The following is a 25,896-nucleotide window of genomic DNA, read 5'->3' on the forward strand; positions in this document are numbered from 1 at the left end:
TGTTCAAACATGTGTCTAAACATTATGCTCTGCTGTGATGGACTACAAGTGAAAATCAGGATGAGCACAATAAGAACTGAAGTTCAGACTTCATCATCTGATCTTCTGGTTCCAGCTTGACGTTAACAAGTCAAACTGTTTTAAACCTGAAGAAAACAATCAGCTGTGGAACCACCTCAGTGTTTACGGACAAACATTTATAATACGTTGTACAGAACGTCCCTGACATCCCTCAACTAGTCAGAATCCTGAATATTCAGGAAGAGAAAGATCTAAACAGCACCTACCTGATCACAGATCAGCTCCCACTTCTTCTCGTTGTCATAGGAACGCAACAGACGCACCTTGTCAGGGGGCAGGTTCATTGAATTCTGAAACAGAGTCAGAACAAGATTATTCTGAACGGATCCTTCCACCAATCAATAATCAATACTCTTTATTAAAACATCTAACTGGTGATATGAACACAGTCCCTCCAGCAGCCCCCATCACCTCAGACCACCTGAAACATTCCCCATCACCTCAGACCACCTGAAACATCCCCCATCACCTCAGACCACCTGAAACATTCCCCAACACCTCAGACCACCTGAAACATCCCCCAACAGCCTGCAGTCCACATCAGACCCGTAGATACTGTAGAGTCTACCAAACCCTGTAGTCCACGTCAGACCCGTAGATACTGTAGAGTCTACCAAACCCTGTAGTCCACGTCAGACCCGTAGATACTAGAGAGTCTACCAAACCCTGTAGTCCACGTCAGACCCGTAGTCGGACTGAATGTCACATAGATTCATTTTTTCACTGGATTCAGAATATTTTCAACATGTCTCCTTCTGAATATCCTGAGTGTGTGTGTGTGTGTGTGTCTGTGTGTAGGCCTAGTTATGTGTGATATGTGTATGAACGTGTGTGTTTCTGTGTGTGTGTATAATATGTGTGTGTGTGTAAATATATATATATATATATATATATATATATATATATGTGTGTGTGTGTGTGTGTGTGTGTCTGTGTGGAGGCCTAGTTATGTGTGATGTGTGTATGAACGTGTGTGTTTCTGTGTGTGTGTATAATATGTGTGTGTGTGTAAATATATATATATATATATATTTACACACACACACACATATATATATATATATATATGTGTGTGTGTGTGTGTTTGTGTATGATGATGTGTATGTGTGTGTTTCTGTGTGTGTATTTACCAGAGCGATGGAGAACCTCTCCTCCAGCTCGGCCGGGTCGGGCATCGGGAGTCGGACCGGTGCGGCTCTGGACCGGATGACGGCCAGCTGGCTCTCCATGCTCTCTGCGTTCCCCATCACACACACACACACGCGCGCGCACTTCAGACACACACTGAACACACCCACTTACTCACACACACGCACACATACACACTCAGCAGACACACAGCAGCAGGAACATGTGGTCGGCCATCACACGCTGCCAGACGCTCCGCTGCACGGTCGAGGTGACGAAGGCCTGTCTGTCTGTGTGTCTGTCTGTGTGTCTGTCTGTGTGTCTGTCTGTGTGTCTGTCTGCCTGCTTCTCCTCCGACGGTGGAAACCTCCCGTCTCTCTCTCTCTCTCTCTCTCTCTCTCTGTCTCTTTGTCTCTCGCTCCTCGCCGGTGAGGATGATGATGATGTTGCTGATGCTGCTGCTGATCCAGATGAAGCCTCGCTGTGTTGTTGTGTGTGTAAATATGATGTGTGTGTGTTGTGTGTGAGCGCGTGTCGCAGATCAGCCGGTTAATCCTCCCCCTCTCCTCCCCCACATGAAGAAAGAAAGCGAGAGTCGGTCGCTCGGCCGCCCTCTTCTTTGTGTACGTCTCCTCTCTCTCTCTCTCTCTCTCTCTCTCTCTCTCTCTCTCTCTCCCCCTCAACGAGTCTTTGTGTCGCTCGACCCCCCACCCAACCCCCCAATTCAATTTCAATTCAAATAGCTTTATTGGCATGAACAAAAGCATGTTGTTGCCAAAGCAGTTTACAGAAGACTCACATATTACATATTAAATATACAGGTTTTATATTTTACTGATGCAGTCCATTCTTTGATTGCTATACAATACAATACAGTACAATTTTGTACAATTTAATACAATTACTTAACACCATACAGATCCCTAATTTTGGGGATTTTATAGTGTGTCATAGCCGTTAAAAGAAATTGTTTCATTTTGCTTGTTATGTTAAATATTATGAGCAAATATTTTGGTATTCAAGTTAAGTTTGATCTGAATTTATTTATTATAACTTTAGGTTGCATTTGTTTCTTATATTATAGAGACTGGGTGTATGGTCATGGACTGACCCATCTTTGACTATTTGGGCACATATATAGACAATATAGATCTTTTGATTGATTCATAATTAGTTTTATTCTGTTGTGTTGAATCAGTGCTGGTGGAGCCTGGTTGGTTAGTTTCACCATCAACTGACTGAGGGGGCTGTTTTCAGGGTTCAGTTCTTGGGTTTTTAGTGCTTTGAAAGGAAGTGTGTCTTTTGGGCTTGAATTTATGTGTCCAAAATGTTATTGCCTGTTTTTGTATATTTAACAGTAATGAGAAATGTCCCAGTTCTGCTCTGCAGGTGTTATTCAGTGTTTTCCTTTGAACGTTCAGAGTTCTTCGGCCTCTATTGGGTGTTTGTCCCATGAGCCATGCTCCAATCTACTGAGCAGGCCCCAGACCTCACTTCCATATAAGGCTATTGGTAAAATCACATTATCAAATATGTTTGTCAAGATCCTAACTGGAATGTTAATATTGAATAACTTCGTTTTTAATGCATACGTTGCCCTGCGTGCTTTTTCTTTGAGCGTGTTTATTACCATATTGAAATTTCCTGATGCAGATATGTTCAGACCAAGGTAATATAATTTGTTGTGTACTCAATTAGGGTGTTGTTCAGAGTAAAATGTTATTTGTTTTCAAGATGTCTGTGTTTTTTTGAAAGATCATAACTTGGGTTTTCTTAAAATTTACATCCAAGGCCCAGTTATGGCAGTATTGTTCCAGGATGGTCAGGTTATGTTGAAGACCATCACTGGTAGGGGACAACAGAATAAAGCAGGTATCTAATCTCTGAGTCAAAGATTGAGAAGTTCATTGATATACAGGTTGAATAATGTAGGACACTGTGTCCTGGGTTAAAATTCTCTGTTCTTTGCTTGTTAATTTTCACAGCACACTGGTTGTGCTTGTACATACTGTAGGAATTTGTGCACTTAAATATCTTTATGATTTTATGGGGGAATTATTAATTATTGTTGTGCACAACTCCAACATGAAATTATTCGTCCAGTGACATAACTCATATTAAAGTAGGTATAATAACAGGGAAATAGTCCTCCTTGTTGGACACACAAGAGAGGTCTATTAGAATTATGATCTTTATTAATTGTAATAATGATTTTGCAAGGGTATAGGTCTTTTAAGGTTAAGTGACTGAGATGCACAAGAAAACACAAACAAGTTCACCTTAGTTACATACACATTTATTACTAATACTACAGCTACAAGTACTAAACACTACAACATTTTACAAACAAGACACAATAGGGAAACTGGTACACAAGGCTGTGGCAAGTGAAAGTTTTGAAATGCATGATGCAGAGTTATCTGTTGTGTAGTTGGTATGAGAGACCTGATAAACAGATGAGATGACTGTTACCTGAGAAGCAGCGAGTCAAATCAACGGTACAACAGCTTAGTTCTGAATTGCTAATTGAAGTTACAAATCATGAAGCATCAGGGTTTAAGCAGGTTGATGAATGTTTTGTATGAATACTTGCTTGCTCTCTGGGGCGGCTTCTTGTGGAGAATGGAAGGGTGAGGAGCTGGAGTCTGGATCTTGTAATGATGAGTGAGTCCGCTGGTCCGGACTTGAAAAGTTCCCATTGGAAGAGAGCTCCTGGTTTATGCTCTTCTAGGCTTGATCCTTAACTCATGACTCTACATTCTCAGGTTTCACCTCCTGTTGTTCTCAGTCACGTCTTCAGACTAGCAAACTGCAAGCTTTCCACCGGCATGGCAGAAAGCAAAAAGGACCAGCATCAAGCAGCCTTAAAGAGCCGCATAAGAACAGCTGCCTAAAAGGCTTAAAAACAGATAAGACACTGTTTTAAAGTTTCAGTCTGCCCACCCAGAAGGTGGATCTTAGCCAGTCCCCCTGTCTACAGACAGGCGGGTTCAACTCCTGAATACGGTTACTCCATTAATCAAAGTATTTACAATTTAACAATTGCATGATTTCTAATTTTGCAATTTCAATAGTAACTTTAGTGTTCTGAAAGTGAACCAAGCAGAATGGTACTAAACATGATGTTAGTGTTATCAAGGATGATGGGACTATGTTAGTGGTACATGTCTTGGCTTAAAGGCAGTGGAATAAAGGTCTAACCAAAGTACATAACAACACACATATGATATACACACATATCAACATACAACAATAATTGTCCTTAGACAAAATCTAAAACTAATCCATGGGTTTTACAGTCCTCTTGTCTTTGGTCTGACTGCAAACAGCAGGGGTCCATGCCATTTGAGGATGTGTGTGTGTTTGTGTGTGTGTGTGCGCACGTGTGTGCATGTATGTGTATGTCCCTAGGACATGGCATATAGTGCAGCATGTCTTGTGCCTTATGCTGGTTTATCCAGTGATCAGTTCTTGGGTTGGTCACTCAAGCCCTGAAAATCAAAATCCACAGTGGGATTAAAGTTGGTGGCAGCTCGTCTCTGTGTGTGATTGGCTCTTAGAGGTGAGTTATGACAACCGATGGTGGGAGTCGTTTATCCAAATGGTACTATCAGTTCACACTGGGGTGTGAATTAGTCGTCCCGTCTTGCTGGCTCTTGTAGCTTGAAGGATCAAAGGTGGTTTGGGTCAGTGGTCTGGTTTGGTGACCATGAAGGAGATGGGGGTTCCTAATCTGATCCTTTCTGTTTGCAGGCAGCCCGTTCTCACTCCCAACTCATCACATATCGAAGCTTGGTCAGGAGCCCGTGGCGTCACTTTTTAACGCACTGGGTACCCCTTTAGCATCATTTTTTAACATGCAGGGTAGTCCAATAGACTTCTATTGAACTCCCACAACATCTGAAATAGACGCCATGAGACAGATGACGTCTATATAAGGTGACAAATTTCAGCCTGGTCATCAGAATAAAACGTTGGCATTGTATGTTTCTGCAAACCACAGATACACTGAATATGTACATTTCAACACCTGTAATATGGAGCATATTAACATTTCAACAATATGTATCATATCAACATTTCTGAAGTGATGTACTTCACATGACATATATATAAGCTGACTTACTTTCTTATTGGGAGGTGGAGGGGTTCGTGGGTGGCTTGTAATGTTGTTGGCAGAAACTTGGGAATCAGCACAGAATCAGCACAGAGCACAGTCCGAGACCACCTTGCCGTTTTTATTTTTATTTTTTATTTTAACCCAAACCATGATCTTCCCCTTACCCATACCAAGTGGTTTTTGTGCCTAAACCTAACCAGACTTTAACCACTATGTTGTCACACCATAAAATATAATTATTTTTTAACAGTGACTACCGTGATACTGCGCGTTGAAAAATGACACTAAAGGGGTACCCTGTGTGTTAAAAAGTGATGCCACGGGGTCCTGACCAGGCTTCGATATGTGACGAGTTGGGAGTGAGAACGTGTTGTTGCAGGAGGTTGTTTGGATGGTCTAGTCAGTGAGGGGTTTGGGATTCTCACTTTATTGGCCAGCATTCCTGGGGGGCTGAAGAAAGATCTGGTCGGTTGTTTAAGGCTTGTGCTGTCTGCCTTCGAAACATGCAGGGACTTTATCCTACAATACATTTGATAAGATCATATACTTTACAACCTAGTCCACTTTGAAGGATTCTGAAGAAAAGTCTTTAATGACAAATGGAATCAAAGGCTTTTTTTAAAATCGATGAAACAAGCAAATATTTTCCCTCCCTTTTATCGGTGGACATGTTTATTAATTAAAGTGTGTAAGGTGTATATATGATCAGAGGTTCGATAATTTTGAAGAAAGCCAATTTGACATTTACTATGTTTTCTTGAATAAAGGTTAGAATCCTGGAATTCAGGATACTACAGAATATTTTTTCAAGGTTGCTGCCGACACAGATCCCTCTGTAGTTATTAGGGTCTAATTTATTTCTGTTTTTATAGATCGGGGTGATCAACTCCTGGTTCCAGACATCAGGAAAGCAGCCACCAGTCAGAACCATGTCCAACAGTATGATGCAGTTTGTAACTCAGGGGTTCTGTTCTTCAGCATTTCATTTTTGATGCAATCTGTGCTACAAGCAACCTTTAACTCTTTTTGTGTAATCGGGTAATCTGAAGGATTTTGGTTATTCTTGGCGGCTGATTCAAGGTTGTCCAACTTTGATTTAATTTCAATTTGATTTAGGTTCAGATCTTTGGGTGGGAAACTTCTATAGAGGTCATTAAAATAGTTTTTCCAAATGTCTCCATCTTGTATTGTTAATTGTTGTGGCTTTGTAGTTTCTAAACTGTTCAATATGTCCCAGAACTGACCCTGGTCTACGTGTCCCAGAACTGATCCTGGTCTGCTGCGTTTTCAATCTCCTGAAGTGTTTTGTTGGTGTGGTGGAATTTCTTTTGTCTAATGGTCTGTTTTTACTGTTTTAAGAGTTTCAGAGTATTCATATTGTAGTGTTGGGTCATGTTGGTGCCTGTGTTTTTGGTTTGATAGCTGTCTCAAGTGTTTTCTCATTTTTTTACATTCACTATCAAACCATTTTTGTTCAGAGGTTTTTTGTTTAGCGTTTCGATGAGTTTCTTTGTTTCTCCAAGCTTTGCATTTAATGCAGCCTTTTGGAAGATATGGTTTATGTCTTGTGTTGCTTTGTTAATGCCTTCAGAGTTATTTTGGTAGTGTGAATTGTTCAATGTGTTGATTGTGTGTTTTATTTCATTCAAATTCAAAATTTGTAAAATTGTTCAGCAGTGTTTGGAGCCCATCTGTATGACTGGTTTAGATGGTGCAGCTTACTGGGCTGTTTCTTGACAGTATCTCCAGTGTTTTCTCAAGTAAATATTAATCTGGCTGTGATCTGAAAGGGGGGTTTGTGCTCTGACAGTAAAAGCACTGAATGAGGAGGGGTCCGTATCTGAGATGGCATAGTCCACTACACTCGTCCCAAAAGCTGAACAGCAGGTGAAACGTCCCAAACTGTCTCCTCTGATCCTCCCACTGAACACATACAGGCCTGAGACTCTGCAGAGATGCACTAACTCCTTCCCATTTCTGTTCATTGTTTTGTCAGGGTTGTTCCTCATGGCTGTGGGTGAGGGGGTCAAAGGTGACTGTTTGAATATGTGTTTATCTCCTGTGTGGTCTATACAGTTAGTTTCTGAACCTGTCTGTGCATTAAAGTCTCCACACAGAAGTATTTTGCCTTTGGCTTGAAAGTGACATATCTCTGTGTGTAGGGGGCTGTAGAGCTCTGTGATTCTGATGGAGGTGTCTATATTACACACAGATATAAATCCTTCTGTGTTTATTCATTTTTAGCCAAATGTGGTTTTTGCTTTTTATGGTTGTAATGTTTTTGGTGAGATCAGCTTTGATCCAGGTCATCATTCCTCCTGAGTCTCGACCTCGCCACACTGTGCTCAGCTTAAATGAAGGTTCTGTGATTCCACTGCAGCCTGACGGACACCGAGTCACTGCATCACATCGACACCACGTTTCTAACAGAATCAAAATATCAATATCATTTATGCTATTTAAGAAATCCGGGTCTGTGGTCTTAAGACCAAAAGGGCTAAAGTACAAACTCTGAATATTCCAAAAGTTTATTGTGAAAGATTTCATTTGTGATAAAAATAAAGAAATAAATTCAGCCAAAGTTTGAACAAAACGAAACAGACGAAGAATCAATCAGTCAGGTGCAACTAAATTACAGTAGAATCAATACATTTAAACTAACCTTATATTTGTGTGTGTGTGTGTGTGTTAGTGTTATATTGTTATGGATTATTTATGTGCGTGATTTATTATGTGTGTATGAGAAATAATCATTAAAAGAACACATAATAACTAATAATAATAACTGTCATTATCATCACAATTAAGTTATCAATGGGTCTTGTTTTGATGTAAATTAATGATAGCAAAATTCAATCAAGTTATTGTAAATCAATACTTATCAAGTGTATGATTAAACATACAAACCACAACAGCAAATATGCAACAACAACCACAAAGCTTCATTTTCTGTTTTCATGTGAGTTTCCACTGGTTGTTCGGGAGTCACTGGTGTGAGGAGATATGTTTCACATTTGAGGATTTCCGCCAGTAAATAGAAGAGTTTCTGCAGGTTCAGGATATATTTTAGTTATATTTGGGAAAAGTTTGGTACTTTGGGCATGAGGTAAGGAAGTGTAAGCAGCTGTGTCTGTGCTGACTGTCTGTCTCTCTCTCTTTCTCCACTGCTCTTTGTCTGTGTTGCTTGACCCTCCCTCCTTCCTCTCTCGACCCCCTCAAACAATGAGCCTTCTGCTGCAACAGGCTCCGCCCCCTGCGCACACACACACACACACACACACACACACACACACACACACACACACACACACACACACACACACTATTAATAAAACCAACTTAAATCAGTGTTTCTCAGCTTTTTAAAACTGGATTTAAATGATTGTAAGGCCCGGTGTGAACAGCACAGCTCCCTCTAGTGGAGGCTGTTGGTAACTGTGAGCTCTACAGGCCGTAAGACTGTTATCATCAAAAGATGAGTCAGTGCTGATGAGAGTTGTTTTTAGCTGTATGTTTGTATCTGTTTCATCCTGTAAATCTGTTGTTGGGTCACATGTGTGTCTCAACATATTTCACCCATAAATTTAATTCCGATTCAAGATGCTGAAGGTACAAACTGATACTCTGGTAACAAACTGTGAGCCTAGAGTCCTCCATTGTCACCTGGTGAGTAACCTTTGACACATTTTATGTAATAATAATAATAATAATAATAATAATAATAATGATAATAAGGGTTAGGGTTGGTAATGATAATAAATAATAATAATAATAATCATTATTATTATTATTACTGTCAGCTGCAGCAGTGATATTTCCACGACTAGTAGTAGTTGTAATTTAGTAGGCTAGTAGGTTTTTTTTATATGACAGTCTCCAGTAATGTGCCTTAATTTGTTTATTTATCAGTGGCATTGCACATTAATCAATAATAACAATTTAACATTAATGTAACTATGGAGGAATAGCTTACAGTTACTTTCCACCTGACACAACTAAAAACTGACAAAGGAATAAAAAACATTTTACTTGGTAAAGTTTTAAGAAAACCAAGAGGTAGAACTGGAGATGTAACACAACAGTTTCAGGTCTAAAGTCATCTTTCTTCCAGCTCAAGATAATCTCTAAAATTAGGTCATTTCTATAATTTGCTGATTTACAAAAAGTTGTACCTGCTTTTATCAATTCTCAGCTTGACTGTTGTAGTGCACTTTACTTGGGTATCAGCCGGGTCTCCTCCACCGTCTCCATCTGGTACAAAACACTGCTGCTCGACTTATTACTGGAACAAAGAGCCATGATCACATCCCCCCGCTGGCCTCTGCACTGTTACATTTTACATTGCTTTTAAAATCTTATTGCTGACCTTGCATTTACATACATCTCTGACTTACTGACCTGGTGTGTGCCCTCAGTCATTAAGATCCTCAGATGGAGCCTGCTGGTGACTCCCAGCCCATGGTTGGTGAATATCAGGCTGTTGCTATTAGTTTCCACACTATGGAGCTCCGCCTGCTGAACTCAGACACACAAAGTCTCTAGTTTCTTTTAAATATCTTCTTAAAGCTTTTCTCTTTGTACAAGCTTTTTGAAATGTTTGATATATGTTTTTATTTATTTGAGCCCATCTTTTTAGGCACTGGCCAAGGAACCAGTGCAGTAATTTACCAGTCCACAGGCTGCTGGTCCAGATTGGTTTTCCAGCAAAAAGTTTTATGTGTGAGACCACTAACTGAACATTTTAACTGGACATTTTTAGCATCTTGTCGGGCATTTTAATGTCATTAAACTGGACATTTTTACCACGTTTGAATTATTTTAATCCCAAACCACAATCTCTCCCTGACGTAACCACGTGGTTTTTGTGCCTGAATCTAATCACGCAATCTTGTGCAATCAATAGCGATGCACATGCGTAATAATTCTGTGTCAACAATAAATGGATTATTGACATGGAGGATCCATACCAATAGACATCTTCTTCTATTTATATGCCTTGTCTGTTTTTACTTTTATTTGTAAAACACTTTGTGAAATTGTTAATAAAGCATTATATAAATAAATGGGTTAAACTATTATTATTATTATTGTTTTAAAAAAACCCCCACTAAAACCAAATTATAGCCAATTTATAAAAATATCACAATTTGAGTACATTTTATTTACTGCTCCTCTTTCTACTGATATCACTGTTGTTTCCTGTAAACTCTTCACATTAAAAGACTTCCAGCTGTTTAGCATGCCTTCATTCCTCTGGAAGGTATTTATTGTAAAACGTCTGCAGGAAATTCAGAGTTTAATTTGCAGCATCTTCATGTCATGGTTTGTTAGATTCAGAGGGTTTTTTTTGTGATAGCCTACCTTGTTTCCACCAGCAGATGGCAGTGTGTCCGCAGTCATTTCTGTTAGTGCTGACCTTTTATTTACATTAATGCTTCTGTAACTCTAACTCGGAATCGGCAAAACCAGACCAATAAGCAATAATATAGTAGTAGTAACACCCTACGTCACATAAGGTCTCAGCAGATGGTCAGTCTGTAGTGTTCACACTGTGAAACTGTCACTATGGAGACTACAAAATGTGATTTTTGAGTGTGCTGTTGATGGACACTAAAGAAAACAAGAGCTCAGATTAAGATCTCAGAAAATCAAATAAATGATTAAAAACAATTTGAAACCCATTTTGCTTTTATTTGTGTTATTTCCTGTATGAAACAGTTGTGTTTATGTTTGTACAAAGATTAGTACAGTACATGGTGTATAATACAGTAGCCTATATATATACATACTGTGTATATTACATTCTATATATAATGTGTAATGTTGAGTTGGAGAACTTAGCTGTAGTATTAATGTAGTTTTTGTTATGAGGAGCTGCTCCGGTTGGACAGGACACTGTTGTCTTTAGAATCTGAAGCTTTTTCTTCACTGCAGCTTTAAACACAACTGAACTCACGTTCAGCTTCAGCACCACGGACAGAGTCTCTCTGCAGAAGCCCCGCCCCCTCTGATTCATTCCATCAGTCTGCGTCACAGAGAGAGAGACAGGTAGAGAGAGAGACAGGTAGATAGTCAGAGACACCGGGACGGACGGACGGACACAGAGAGACAGACAGGCGGGAGGAGAGACGGGTGGTGGAGTGATGGACCCGCAGACAGATTTATGCTTCTTTTGTCTTCATGATGGTTTTTAATTTTTAGCGTTTTAACGGGAAACCGGACGGACAGACATTCAGCTCCTCCGCTGCCGCTGCAGAGAGGCTCGCGCTGGTCGGTCTGTGTGTCGTCATGGGAACGGTGCTGTCCCTGTCTCCGGGCTCGCGGAAAGCTGCGGCTCGTGGGCCGGAGAAGCTCGCGGAGCCCGCGGTGCAGAAGCCGCTGGAACCCCGCGAGGATGAGGAAGAGGAGAAGGATGGAAAGAAGAAGAAGAAGAAGAAACGGCACCCGGTGCTGCTGCACGCGCTCAGCTGGAAGAAACGCCTCGTAGCCGCACGAGTCAAGAGGAAGGGCGGGAAGAAAGTAAAACCTGCGGTGTCCGAGCCTGGGCACGTGCAGCGGGAGCAGGCCGCCACCGACAGCCGCCATCGAGCGCTGAAGGCCGGCCACAGACACGGACCCATCCCGGTACCTGTACCCACCGTCCCGGAACACAACCAGAACCAGAACCAGAACCAGGGCAGGCCGGACCTGATCATCTCACCGCAGAGGGTGGTGGTGCAGGTGTGTGTGTGTGTGTGTGTGTGTGTGTGTGTGTGTTTGTGTGTGTGTGTGTGTGAGACAGAGAGAGAGAGAGAGATGGGATTGATTTTAATAGAAAATGACACAGAGAGATATAAATCAAAATCACATATAACATTTTGAATGATCAATCAAAATGATTATCAGAAGCTTTATAAACCTGATATATGTGCCTTATTGTTTGTTAAATCATTTAAATACAGCACAGTCACGACTCAAATAGACAAGAACTAGTTAAAATATAACCTCATCAGTAGGTCTCACTATAACCGAGGAAACAATGAAACGAAAAAGGTGTCATGAAATATTATTTAATCTGGATTCTAGATGTTTCAACATTCACATTCAAACTTGATAGGGTTGAACATATATCTGTTGTTTTTCAAAGTTCTTGTCATATCAAATATTCATTGTCCAGAATCAAATATACACTTAATATGAATAAATCAATGCAAGTTTTTAGGTCATCAAGTAAATGCTACTAAATTAACATAACAATTAGTAATTGAAATTATACTGTAAAGGAAAATGTTTACAGTCAGAAACTTTTGGTATTGGCACAAACCTAAATCAGGTTTCACAGAATAATAGAATTACTCATCAGGGGTAAACAAAGGGAAATTGATCCAAACAACTACAGACTCAAAGTTTTAATGATGTTGAAATTTTTGTTGAAATTACACTGATGAGTCACAATTTCTCTTCTCTCATCTGCAGGCTTCCACAGGTGAACTCCTTCGTTGTCTTTCAGACTTTCTGTGTCGTCGTTGTGTCAAACTTAAAGAGCTGTCGTCCAATCAGATCATCCTGTGGTTCAGAAATGTTGACCGAGCGCTGCTGGTTCAGGGCTGGCAGGTGTGTGTTATCAATTGTCATGTCATCATTTAGAAAAATAGCAAAAAGCTAAAATGGCAGCAGGCCTTCTATAACTAGTCCCTCTACCTCTGTAACTAGCCCCTCTATCTCTGTAACTAGCCCCTCTACTTCTGTAACTAGCCCCTCTACCTCTGTAACTAGCCCCTCTATCTCTGTAACTAGCCCCTCTACCTCTGTAACTAGCCCATCTATCTCTGTAACTAGCCCCTCTACTTCTGTAACTAGCCCCTCTATCTCTGTAACTAGCCCCTCTATCTCTGTAACTAGCCCATCTATCTCTGTAACTAGCCCCTCTACTTCTGTAACTAGCCCCTCTACCTCTGTAACTAGCCCCTCTATCTCTGTAACTAGCCCCTCTATCTCTGTAACTAGCCCATCTATCTCTGTAACTAGCCCCTCTACTTCTGTAACTAGCCCCTCTACCTCTGTAACTAGCCCCTCTATCTCTGTAACTAGCCCCTCTATCTCTGTAACTAGCCCCTCTATCTCTGTAACTAGCCCCTCTACCTCTGTAACTAGTCCCTCTATCTCTGTAACTAGCCCCACTACTTCTGTAACTAGCCCCTCTACCTCTGTAACTAGCCCCTCTATCTCTGTAACTAGCCCCTCTACTTCTGTAACTAGCCCCTCTACCTCTGTAACTAGCCCCTCTATCTCTGTAACTAGCCCCTCTACCTCTGTAACTAGCCCCTCTATCTCTGTAACTAGCCCCTCTATCTCTGTAACTAGCCCCACTACCTCTGTAACTAGTCCCTCTACCTCTGTAACTAGCCCCTCTACCTCTGTAACTAGCCCCTCTACCTCTGTAACTAGCCCCTCTATCTCTGTAACTAGCCCCTCTATCTCTGTAACTAGCCCCTCTATCTCTGTAATTAGCCCCTCTACTTCTGTAACTAGTCCCTCTATCTCTGTAACTAGCCCCTCTACCTCTGTAACTAGCCCCACTACTTCTGCAACTAGTCCCTCTATCTCTGTAACTAGCCCCTCTACCTCTGTAACTAGCCCCTCTACCTCTGTAACTAGCCCCACTACTTCTGTAACTAGCCCCTCTACCTCTGTAACTAGTCCCTCTACCTCTGTAACTAGTCCCTCTATCTCTGTAACTAGCCCCTCTACTTCTGTAACTAGTCCCTCTATCTCTGTAACTAGCCCCTCTAATTCTGCACCTAGTCCCTCTACCTCTGTAACTAGCCCCTCTACCTCTGTAACTAGTCCCTCTAATTCTGCAACTAGCCCCTCTACCTCTGTAACTAGTCCCTCTATCTCTGTAACTAGTCCCTCTACCCCTGTAACTAGTCCCTCTACCTCTGTAAGTATCCCCTCTACATCTGTAACTAGTCCCTCTAATTCTGTAACTAGTCCCTCTACATCTGTAACTAGTCCCTCTACATCTGTAACTAGTCCCTCTACCCCTGTAACTAGTCCCTCTACCTCTGTAAGTATCCCCTCTACATCTGTAACTAGTCCCTCTAATTCTGTAACTAGTCCCTCTACCCCTGTAACTAGTCCCTCTACATCTGTAACTAGTCCCTCTACCCCTGTAACTAGTCCCTCTACCTCTGTAAGTATCCCCTCTACATCTGTAACTAGTCCCTCTAATTCTGTAACTAGTCCCTCTACCTCTGTAACTAGTCCCTCTACATCTGTAACTAGTCCCTCTACCCCTGTAACTAGTCCCTCTACCTCTGTAACTAGTCCCTCTACCCCTGTAACTAGTCCCTCTACCTCTGTAACTAGTCCCTCTACCCCTGTAACTAGTCCCTCTACCTCTGTAAGTAGTCCCTCTACCTCTGTAACTAGTCCCTCTACTAGCTCCTGTAGTACTAGTAAGTAAGTAGTAGTAGTAGTAGTACATTTGGGCAAGTAGCACTTCCAATTTCTATTTGTTGTTCGTTTGAACAACAGTGTAGTGAAAATAATACACTACTTTACACCACTGTGGTTTTTCTCTTTGGTAAATGTATTATGACTTTGTCGTGTCTTGTATTATGAATACTCTTTTTCCTGTTTCTGTAACATTAGTATTCTTTTCTCTGTAGTAGTACTACTTGTCCTGTCCCCCTGCAGGACCAGTGCTTTATCAGTCCTGCCAGTCTGGTTTTCGTTTACCTGCTGTGCAGGGAGGCGGTGGATGAGGACACGTCTTCAGAGCAGGAGCTCCATGCCACATTCCTCACCTGCCTTTACTTGGCCTACTCCTACCTGGGAAATGAGATCTCATACCCGCTCAAGCCTTTCCTGGTGGAATCTAGCCGTGATGCATTCTGGGAGCGGGCGTTGGAGCTGATTGACCAGCTGAGTGCTGATATGCTGCGAATCAACATTGACCCACACTTCTTCACCGAGGTGTTTCAGGACCTAAAGAACCAGGGAGGAGTCAGGGAGAAAGAGAAGGAGAGGGAGAAAGAGAGGGAGAGGGAGAAAGAGAAGGAGAGAGAGAAAGAGAGGGAGAAAGTGAAAGAGAAAGAGAAGGAGAAAATGAAACACAAGGAGGAGGAGGAGATTGAAAAGGAGAGGCAGGAGAGAGAGAAAGAGGAGGAGAAAGAAAACAAAGGAGGCAGCAGGATTGATGATTTGGATCGCTAAGAGGGGAACAGAGAGAGAGAACCACAGTATTATTAATGAGACACACCCGGCACCTGTCGACCTGCTGAGGTCTGAATGTAAACCGACTGCACCTGCAGCTTCAACGCCGTTGTCATGGCAACTGATGAGCAGTCCAACGTCTACTAAACACAGTCTGATCGATCACGACCTTTGACCTTCTGCTGAGGAGAGACTGAAACATGGACACTAGCTCACTTTAACTGCATGCTGTCAATGAAAACCAATAGTATCTTCTGATTGTACCATCGTGGATGTAGACAAGTTACCATGGCAACCTAGCATATGTTCTCCAGCCTTATTTGATTTAGTTACATAACTTAAGATAGCTTTATGTGTCAGTAAGTGCTGCAGGAAGGTATTTAGTACAACTGGGGGGGGGGGGGGGGGGATGTTGTTGACAACAGAGACAGAAAACATCACAGAACTCATTGATCAAAGAAAAAAGAAACTGAAAGATGCTCTACAAGGAATCAAAATAGACACCAACCCTAACCACAAAACTTTTTCATCAGTGATTTCTAAAACTGTTTCACACCAAATGCACCAGATATAATTGTACAAAGGTTAGTGTAGGTTTGTGTGTTTGGGGTCAAAATTCTGTGTAGTTTAGATTTGGCTGAAACCGTGGTGGAAATCAGGACAGTTTGTGTTGCTACAGCTCCAACAGAGCACAGCCATTGTGTTCATAGGCACAGATTCTGTGGGAGTTTGGGCAGCAACAGGGAAATCAAACATCTTATTCCACTACAAGAACTTTTAGACCCATAACCTGCAGGCTGCCACAGCCAGTATATGTATGAAGAACTGGTAAGGCTTTGGTTCTATGCTTCTTGTTTCATCTGTGTTGTTTCCATGTGATGAGTTATAACCGTCATTATGATGACATGAATGTTTGTCTCCAGCTGCAGTAGCAGTTTAATAGAGTGGATTAGAGAGAAGGACACTGACTCGGTAGCAGCTACCGCCCAGCTGGCCAGATCAGAATATCACCTATATTGAAACTTTTCCTGCAGTGACAAGCTAAACATGTATCCTGTGACATTAATCGTCATGTTGCAAATAAGCTGTTGCATTCCTTCTCAGCAGATAGTACATAAACAAGGACTTAGTACCAACTCCTGAGCAGAGTCCACATCTAGTTCAGGAACTCGTCTCAAAAGTGAGAACCAGAGACAACGGTTAAATGTTAACCATTACAGGGTGCTGAGTTCCTGTATAGTGGAAAAGGCTTACATCTGCAATGGGAACATAACAGGAGAATGTTATGCTCCCATAGTCAGCTATGTTGGGCAATCCCTGTGAAATAATACATTTTGCACCCATCTGTCAATTGGAAATAATGACCCTGCTCTGTGCCACACACTGACTTATTTCAGTCAAATTCAAGTTATTTTAAATTTGATTAAATGTGTCATGCCACTGAAATCTCAAAAATACTTTGTGAAATTTCTCCCCCATATGACCCACAGAGATACAGGAAGCATCTCAAACTGATTTCTAAGGTTATAAAAATAACATAACGCAGACAGATGACCCTGTATGTGCCAATACTTCCTTTAGTTTCTCCTTAGTTTTCATTGATATGGCTGTTAATGCAACAGTTACCTGAGTTTGGGGAATTCCTTGAGATGAATGAACTAAGAATAAAACTATAAATATTTATGTTTTAACTTAGTTTCCTCTAAAGAAGCTTCCCTCTGATCATAGGTATCAGGCAGTGTTTAAAAAGTCTTTTACTTATGACCTCTCTGAGGTTACTCTTAAGTTTCAGAGGCCTGTAATGTAGTGCTATATTATTTTGCAAGAAAGAATTGAAGATTAGCATGAAGTCTGGAAAACATAATAATTTTGTATATTTTTATATTATTTATTAATTTCTCAACCTTTACAGATGTCCTGATTTCCACATTAGGAACCACTTTACAGCGTTCTGGTCTTTGATGAGCGTTTTTTGTCACCAAGCAGAGATAACTTTATGTTAAATCAAGTCAAGTCAATTTTATTTATATAGAGCCAAACCATAACAGAAGTTATCTCAGGGCACTTTTCACATAGAGCAGGTCTAGACCATACTCTTTAATTTACAGATACCCAACATTCCCCCTTGAGCCGCGACTGCAGCGAGGAAAGAAACCTTGCTGATTTACAGTTGTATGGACGTTACAGTGTGTATCAGCTTCTCACCAGTAAATTTCCCTCAAATCAACATCCAAGTATCAATTATGAAACTTATATTTTTCTGAAACTTCCAATAAATGCAGATTATATGGAAGTGTTTAAAAAGCAAATAAACACAGCTGCCTCCCGACAGCTAAAGCCATTCACCAAAATGTACCAGTGGATAACTGAGTTAGTTATTAAACACACAGGGTGAGGGTGTGACAGCATGAATGCCTGCGAGTTGTAATCATTATTACCTTTGACCCAATATGACAGATACTAAGACTTTGTATTCAGAGCCGCCTACTACATACTACCAACGAACGCATACAACGCATTCATACTAGTATGCAAGTCGATTTAATTTGCAGTATGCTTGGCAAGGCTTAGCCAGTTTCCGAGTTTGTAAATCAGAACTAAACAATAGCACAGCTAATAGCAAACCACCGCTACTGTGTAGCATCCCCTCATGCTCTAATAAAAGAAAAAGCTATAAATGTGGGTTTTCATGATTTTCCCAAAGATGAACATTCACCTGAGAGATGTATGTGTGTGAAATGCTAGAGGGCTCTAAATTTGACATGAAGGCTTTTAATTTGAAATGGATACAGGAAATGGCAGCATTTGGCTGACCAGTGGTGTAACTTGATCACTCAGTCAGTTGTTGACCCAATCCCAATGTCCCTCCAAAGCCTTAAGCCCTGAACCATCACAGACTTATTTGACATCACCTGGGAAGTGTTAGAGTGTGAGAGGCTGCAAGAGCTCAAAATGGTTTAAAATAGGAAATGGGACAGCACTTTGCAACATATCACGTTACCTTGATGACACCAAAACATGTTAAGTATGATTCACATGTAACATCTTGGGTACGATTTTGGGTTTGGGGCTTTTTATTTTATGTTTTTTACTTTCTTCATGGCCAACACACTTCAAAGATTCAATATTCTATACTTTATTGCCATATCAACATGATTGATTGGAATTTTGTCTTAGTGAGGTTATTAAAACCACTCACTCATAAAGCACATAATACATTAAACAAAGTATAAAACAGACAGGTAATATCCAACCCATAAAATAATCATGTGCATGACAGTCAAGTAAGGGACTGAGTGCCTGATTTGAACGTCTTCCAGGCTCTTGTCTTACAGAGTGGATGACAGGTGATTGCCAAATAATCAACTTACTTGTTTTTGTCAAAACAGCATCATTAAGCAAAAATTAAAATAAATGGTTGATGAATAAACTAGGTGTGTAATATAACCTCTGTTTGCATTCCTCTGATTTCACATGTTTTTCATGTGCCATCTTAAATCTTTGTTAATATAGTGTTTCTTTGTAGATTTAGCTGTACCAGCGCACCCACTATGCCAGGCTGAACACCCATGTACCAGTTTGTTCACTGTTTTTTTTTGGTTTTTTAACTCTTCTGGGCTTCCCCTGGTAACCCCATATTTTAATCCTGATTTAACGTCACAATGCTATGAACTGTGGGTAATTCCATCAGGCAAAGTCTGCAGGAATGCAAACTTACAGAAAATGTACATAAAAGACTCAAAATGTCTGCTGGAGAGCCCTCATGCACTTTATGAATTGAAAGTGGGACAGCCCCAAGCCCTCATGGATTTAGCAGGAATGCACCTCAAAGTCCATGAGTCCTTGAGTGTGGACATTGGGATTGGGTTGTGTGACTGTTCCAGTGCTTTGCATTGTGGGACACAGTAGGTGAGGTAGACTGGTCGAATGCATACTGTTGTTAAGTTTTTTTTCCGAATAGATACAACATGTGGGTATTTTTGGCATACTGCAGATTTTGCTTTTGTTTGCATAGTGCATACTACATGCTACATTTTGGCCAAATCAGTACATACTGCTAGTATAGCAGGTGGTTTCAAATGCAGCCTTTGTCTGCCCCTCATGATGGATGCATTGTGGGATGTAGTTCAGCAGCTGAACTTGATTTAAAGATTCAAAGAATCATCACAAAATCAAAGCAGCAACTTTGGTTGCTGTTTGGTATGTTTTTCTCCAGCATCTTGTAGTAGTAACACAAAATGGCCACTCAGCAGCCATGATAAAAACAGCAGGTCATGTTATCTTGTGATCAGCTGATATGAGTTTGATGTTGTCTGTCTCTGTTGTCTGCAGGCTGAATGTAAACCGGTTAGGTTACCTGAACTGTGCCAACTGTTTTCTATAGAAATCAAACCACCGACATAAACAACACAAGCCCCCTGAGTGCCTGTTGCCTGTTATTTCCTTTGTTCACTTTACCCTGCTGTATTGTATTGTATTGTATTCTATTTCATCCTATTCAATCCTACACCGCCAAGGTAAAACACAGAATGTACATATTAAAGTTGCATTACCTTTTGATGTTTGTCTTAGGTCATGAAAAGCATTTTACCATAAAATGTGTAATCGTGTGAAAGGCTTTTGAAGTTAGCAGTAAATGTGTCATGGCTTTAGTTATTGATATGGCCATGGCTGTGGTTGTAGTTGTAACATTAGCATTGGGTATGATTGGCTTGGCACCTAAGCAGCATTAAAGCAACACATTCTCCCAGGATTTGAACCTGCTACTGCTATCAGATATGACAGATGTGTCACCAATACCCCTCAGCAGTTCAGGTTGACGGCAATACTCAGCCAACTCAATCGTGACAGACCACTGCACTGGCTTGTATTTAGTGCTACTATTCAAAGTTAATTTGGCAACAGCAATAGCTACAACCACAGCCATAGTCATGGCAGCTAATACCTGTAGTTATAGTCATGTACATGGTCTAATCACAGCTACAACCACAACCTGTCATAATCACAGAAGCAACCTAACCCCACATTAGGTTACCATAACTACTAATCTGCTATTAATCCAATAAAGTTTTGTTTCATCACCCAAACTTCGCCCATCCCCACAGCCAGATACAGCTGTGTTCACCTGGAAGAGCAAGGTAAAGCCAGGTACATCTGGGTTCGACAAGGTAAAGCCAGGCTAAGTAAGGTGTACTGGGTGCTGTCTGGGTTTCCTGTGAATGTACAAATAGATACAGCACTGGATGTGCCTGTTCTCACTGCAGTCAAAGGTGGTGAATATGGCTACAGTGGGAACTCGGCTCTACAACTTTTACTACTGTTGTGGCAGCCTAGTCTGAGCAGGGATGCTTTTTACATAGGGAATGTATGATTTATTTAACGGGACCTATTATGCTTTTCTGTATATTCAGACATATATATATATAATGCCACAGTGTTGGATGTTGATGTTAAAAGTGGCCGACGTGTCACATAATGAGGTATATGTATGTATCAGTAATCCCTGTGAGCAAAAAGCAGTGGCTTCAGACTTCTCTGGATGCTTTGTTTCCAACAGTTTTTTCTACTTTCAGCCTGAGTTGATGTTGGCTGGTGACATATTTCTTTATATGGTCAGCTGCTCCGCACACAGTACATCAGTTCACTGCTCCGCTAACATTATGATGTTTTTACATGCTGAGCCACGACTCCATTACACAACAGGGCAAAATAAAATGAGTAGTTTACCTGTTGGAGGTGTGCTGGTTGTCTGCAGCTCTTCATCAAACATCATCATCACGGTGGCTGTTTCTGCTTGTACTCTTCCTCACTGCATTATTTCTAACTGATCCGCTCAACAAACAGCTACAAATATCTCCACATGTTGTCTCAACTGGTTTTTAGCGCCACTAACGAAGCTCTGCTAATTCAGTGAGGAACACATTTCACTTCCTGTAAATTCTTCACAATAAAACTCAATCATTATTTAGTAATTGAAAAGCTTTTAATTTGAAGCAGTAAAGCAGGAAATGTTGGATTTGCATTGGCAGTAACTTAACAAGACCCTGATGCATAAAGCTGGCCAATCAGAACAGTGTGCTCATCGGGAGGGAGGCCTTAAAGAGACAGGAGCTCAAATGGACTGTAAGGAGACAGTGTATATTAAGGGCCGCATAAAGAGCCAGTATAAGACAAATAAGGAGTTATTTGAACTGTGAATCATGCAAAGCTACTCTAATGGAGTCCAAAAATTAAAGTTTAGAGCTGGAAATGAGCATAATAGGTCCTCTTTAACATTTCATTTTCAGTGGGTGACTGAAACTGTAGTGGTTGCTCATAGAAATAAGAATCAGACAGACAGATAGACAGAAGCAGTCTTAGTATGCAATTCAAACTACAGATGTGCTACAGCATGTGTATTTTTCTGTCACTGCAGTGAATCATCACTGCTCTGGTTTTGTGAATAACGGAGGCCAAAGTCACATGATGCACCTCCTCTCGCTACCAATTGGTCTAAATTTGCTGCAGAGAAGGAGAGACAGACAGAGGGAGGGACGAGGAAAAAGAAAGAAAAGTGAGGTAGAGAGATGTTGAGAGATAAATAAGGAAATGTGTGAGAAGGCTCCAGAGAAAGAAGAAAAAAAATGGACATAGGTTAAGGTAAAGGAGATAAAAGAGTAGTTGAGATCAAGTTAGATAAAATGAAAGTGATATTTCCATTCAACAAATGAGACTCAATGATTCCTTAATTCAAGAAAGTTTCTGCTGTTCAGCTCCTCCTAACCCTAACCCTAACCCTGAAGAGAGAGATGTGAGGATGGAGGAGTTATATTCATCTGACAGCACATCCTCACTCATTCCAGCATTAGTTTGAGAAGATGACAACAACTCAAAACCCTAACAAAGTCTCAATGTACAGCATAAACAAGAGTGTATCTAAAATGTACAATTTGTAGGAAATAAAAACTGAGGTGGCAGATGATGGTAGGAAGTGAACACTTGAAGATAATCAGTGTTTGGAGAAGGTACAATTTCTTTTTGTGCATGTACTCCAGTGTGTTGTACATAAAAACATATAAAAAAGAAGCATTCAGGTGCAGTTTAACCATGATTACCGCAACATTGTATGAACCATGAAGGAATGATTGCCCTTTCTGTCGGGGCTCTGGCTGGGTCTCTAGCTTTTCTCCTTGTGTTTCTGTTTTTTTTTCCCTGGGCTATTCTCATTTCTTTATTTTGTGCCTCCTCGTCTCCTCTCTCCCCTGTCCTCTGACCCATGACCTGGAAATCGATCTCAGTGCGTCATGTTTAAGGATGTCTGAATTCCTAAAATGCATCTGGAGGAGAGGAGCGAGGAGAGAGGAGGCTTGCCGGAGGAGCTATAAGTGAGGATGCACAGGTGTATCCTTTGCGGAAGAACCCGTGATGTATAAAAGAGGCGAGACACACAGGTGGAATATACAAACCATTTGTAGTGCTTCACACAATAAAAAAATATATATGTATATATATATATATATATATATATATATATATATATATATATATGTGTGTGTGTGTGTGTGTGTGTGTGTGTGTTAAATAAAATAGAACAATGTATGACATCCATACATTATTGTTATATCATATATGATCACGTTGTGATTTGAATTAAAAGTAAATATATAAGTCATCATGAACACTGTTCTTCTCATCTGTCAGAGATCATAAAATACAGCAGTAGGCTGTAACACAACAATGGACAGATGATGCAGCTCTGCCACATGTTTATATTTAATTGACATGACAGCTCTGAGGCAAGGATGTCTCTTTTTGTTAAATACCTTTTGCCTCGACTTCTCTTCCCTCGTGTCTCTTCCTTGCCTCCTCTGCTTGCATCTCAGGTGGGAGGGACTAAGATGTGAGGAGAGGAGGCAAGGAAAGGAATTGAGGATGTACAAACTGAGAAATGAGAAGAGGGGCCTGTTTTTCCTTGTGTCTCCTCCTCCCCTGTCTGTTTGTGTGTGTAAGTGGGCCGGTTTCCCTGACCTGGCACCTGGGTTCAATTCCACTCCTGTCTACAATCAGCTCATCAAGCCACAGCTCAAATACCCCAGCTTTCCTTTCACTCATTGCCAGATTGTTCAGTCACCTTGTGGCGATCACTCCCACAGAATAAAAAAATAATAATAATAAGGATTTGAAAGTTTTGTATCAGTTTGGTATCTGTACTATGTTCGTGACTAAGCAAATACCTTACATTCATGCTTTAAATATATGTTATGTTTTGGTATGCGATTGCCCATTTTGTTTTTTGTTGTTTTTTTTACTTACTTCCACACCCCACTAGTCCAGTCAGCCAGTGAGTTAGCTCCACGTTGCCACTCCCTTGGAGTCCAGCCTCTTCCGTTTTTCGTACCAGGAGATTTAATTCAGTATGGCGGGAGTCGCCGGCAGGTGAACAGCAGGAGAGAAACCCTCGTGAGTCATCCATGTCCGGAGTAAGCCTATCCTTGGCCATCAGCGCGCGTTTCAGTCCGCGTCGTTAAAATCCACCTTGGTTGCCCTCGAGCCGTGGATACTGCAGCCTCTCTTCTTATCTCCACGAACACACCGAACCGTCCGTGTTTTCAACTCCGGACAACGCACGTTTCCACACGTCCCCTGAACCGTGAGTCGGCTAAAGCCGGGTGACTTCACTGTGCTCTTTTCGTTATCTTTTCTTCTTTTTGACTGGGCTTTTGGGGTTGGTAGGACGGTGAAAAGCTGAACTGATTTCCTTATTTTGAGTTTTGTTTGGAATTCCGGGAAAACCCGAGGCGGATTATTTTGTTTGAGAACTGGACTGCTTGAAACTGAACTGTATTGAGAAATGGGAAAAACCCGGAACGGAGCACTATTTTTGTTTATGGACCTGGACTGATTTGTTGAAGAGTTTTGTTTTTTTGTGTGAGTGCTCTAATATAATTTTGGGAAATTCAAATGGTGGTGTGTTTGGCCTTATTCACTTTATTTAAGTGTTCATTTTGTGTTATTTATATTGTTTATACAATACCAAAAGGTCTTTTGAAAGCATTTTTTTTAGGGTCATGAGTTAACCATGTATCCTTTGGCGCCCAATGTTAAAAGAACCCTAAAATACTAAAAAAAACAGGACTATGTTGTGGAAAAAAGTGTTTTATTGCATGTGAACAAACAAACAAACAAACAAAAAAAAAACTGCAAACAATCATTATTGGTTGTGGGTTGTGTTTGCGTCTCAGTACAAAGGATGGCTTCAGCTCTGGAGGATATCTTGAACTTCCCCTCTAAGGCTCACAAAACAGGACCTGAAACAGAAAGTTCTGTTAGTTGGTGGAGTATTAAAGGACCCTCTACCAATCTCTGGTTCACCTATGACAAATCACTCTTTATTGGACATGGATTTGTGTGGGGACTCCGACTTGATGCTACCTTTGCTCGCTCTGCCACAAGGTGGTGCTGCTTCATCAGAGGCCACCACTGGGTCAGGGCTCAAGCACTTGGCCCAGGAATCTTTGCATATAAGCATCCAGGAAGGATTCCAGTCCCTTTCAGAGGCACAGAGCAACCATAAGGATGAACTCAAGCTTGCTCTAGGTGTTGTAACAAAAGATCTTACTGCATACTATGATGAGCAACTGCGGCAGTTGAGATCGGCCATGGATAAACAGTTCAATTATGTACGCGAACAGTACTCGGTTACATTGAACTGGCGCTTGCAAAGCCACCATGCAGACCTATTAAAGGCGATGAAGGAAACCCTAAGCCCTGTGTTACAGAATATCACGCACTTACAGTCTGAGGTCTGGAAGTGCTCCCAACATTTGGAGGGGATGGTGGGTGAAATGTCCACCATGAGAACACAGAATCTCCGTGTGTCAGCACTAGCCGATGCCTTGGTTCAAACTAGTCCTGGTAGTGATCAGGCGGCACTTCCCCAGCGGCATCGGCTGAAGTCGACAATGCATGCAGGAGTGTTGGAGAGTCTGCTGTGTTCACCAGATGATTCTCCCATTTCAGGGGATTTGGGCCGCCGTTTCATGGGGAAATGTCCCCTTAAATTGCAGTTTCCTACCTTTGGCGGGATGGAGGACAACCCTGACCCTCTGTTGTACTTGGACAGATGTAAAGATTTCTTGGCTCTCAATCCGCTGACTGATGGGGAACTGATGGTGACTTTCAGGAATGTCTTGTTTGGTACTGCGAGGGATTGGTGGGATGTGACTCATGCAACTACTCATTCATGGAAAGACTTCCAGTCCAAGTTCCTTTCTGCTTTCCTGTCTGAGGACTATGAGGATGAGCTGGCAGAAAGAGTGCGGACACAGGTTCAAGGAGAGGATGAGAGCATAAGAGACTTTGCTTACCTGTATCGTTCATTATGCTGT

The 25,896-nt window shown here is 41.2% G+C and overlaps 2 protein-coding genes across 2 annotated transcripts in view; one reads left to right on the forward strand and one right to left on the reverse strand.

The window, feature by feature from the left end:
• The window catches only part of fmnl2b (formin-like 2b), a 36,696-nt gene extending 35,050 nt beyond the window's left edge, over window positions 1-1,646 (reverse strand). The window contains 2 exon segments of the mRNA XM_044345375.1: window positions 288-371; window positions 1,212-1,646. Of these exon segments, the coding sequence (XP_044201310.1) occupies window positions 288-371; window positions 1,212-1,328 (201 nt within the window). The 5' untranslated portion in view covers window positions 1,329-1,646.
• Window positions 1,647-11,383: 9,737 nt separating this feature from the next.
• On the forward strand, window positions 11,384-15,367 carry LOC122976547 (cyclin-dependent kinase 5 activator 2-like; the record flags this gene model as incomplete). Its single annotated transcript, XM_044345098.1, has 3 exons — window positions 11,384-12,049; window positions 12,785-12,922; window positions 15,011-15,367. Coding segments are annotated over exons 1-3 (927 nt in total), but the record flags the coding sequence as incomplete, so codon positions are not given.
• Between the last annotated feature and the right edge of the window lie 10,529 nt (window positions 15,368-25,896).

This window comes from Thunnus albacares, chromosome 24 (assembly GCF_914725855.1).
Source record: "Thunnus albacares chromosome 24, fThuAlb1.1, whole genome shotgun sequence".
Classification (NCBI taxonomy): domain Eukaryota; kingdom Metazoa; phylum Chordata; class Actinopteri; order Scombriformes; family Scombridae; genus Thunnus; species Thunnus albacares.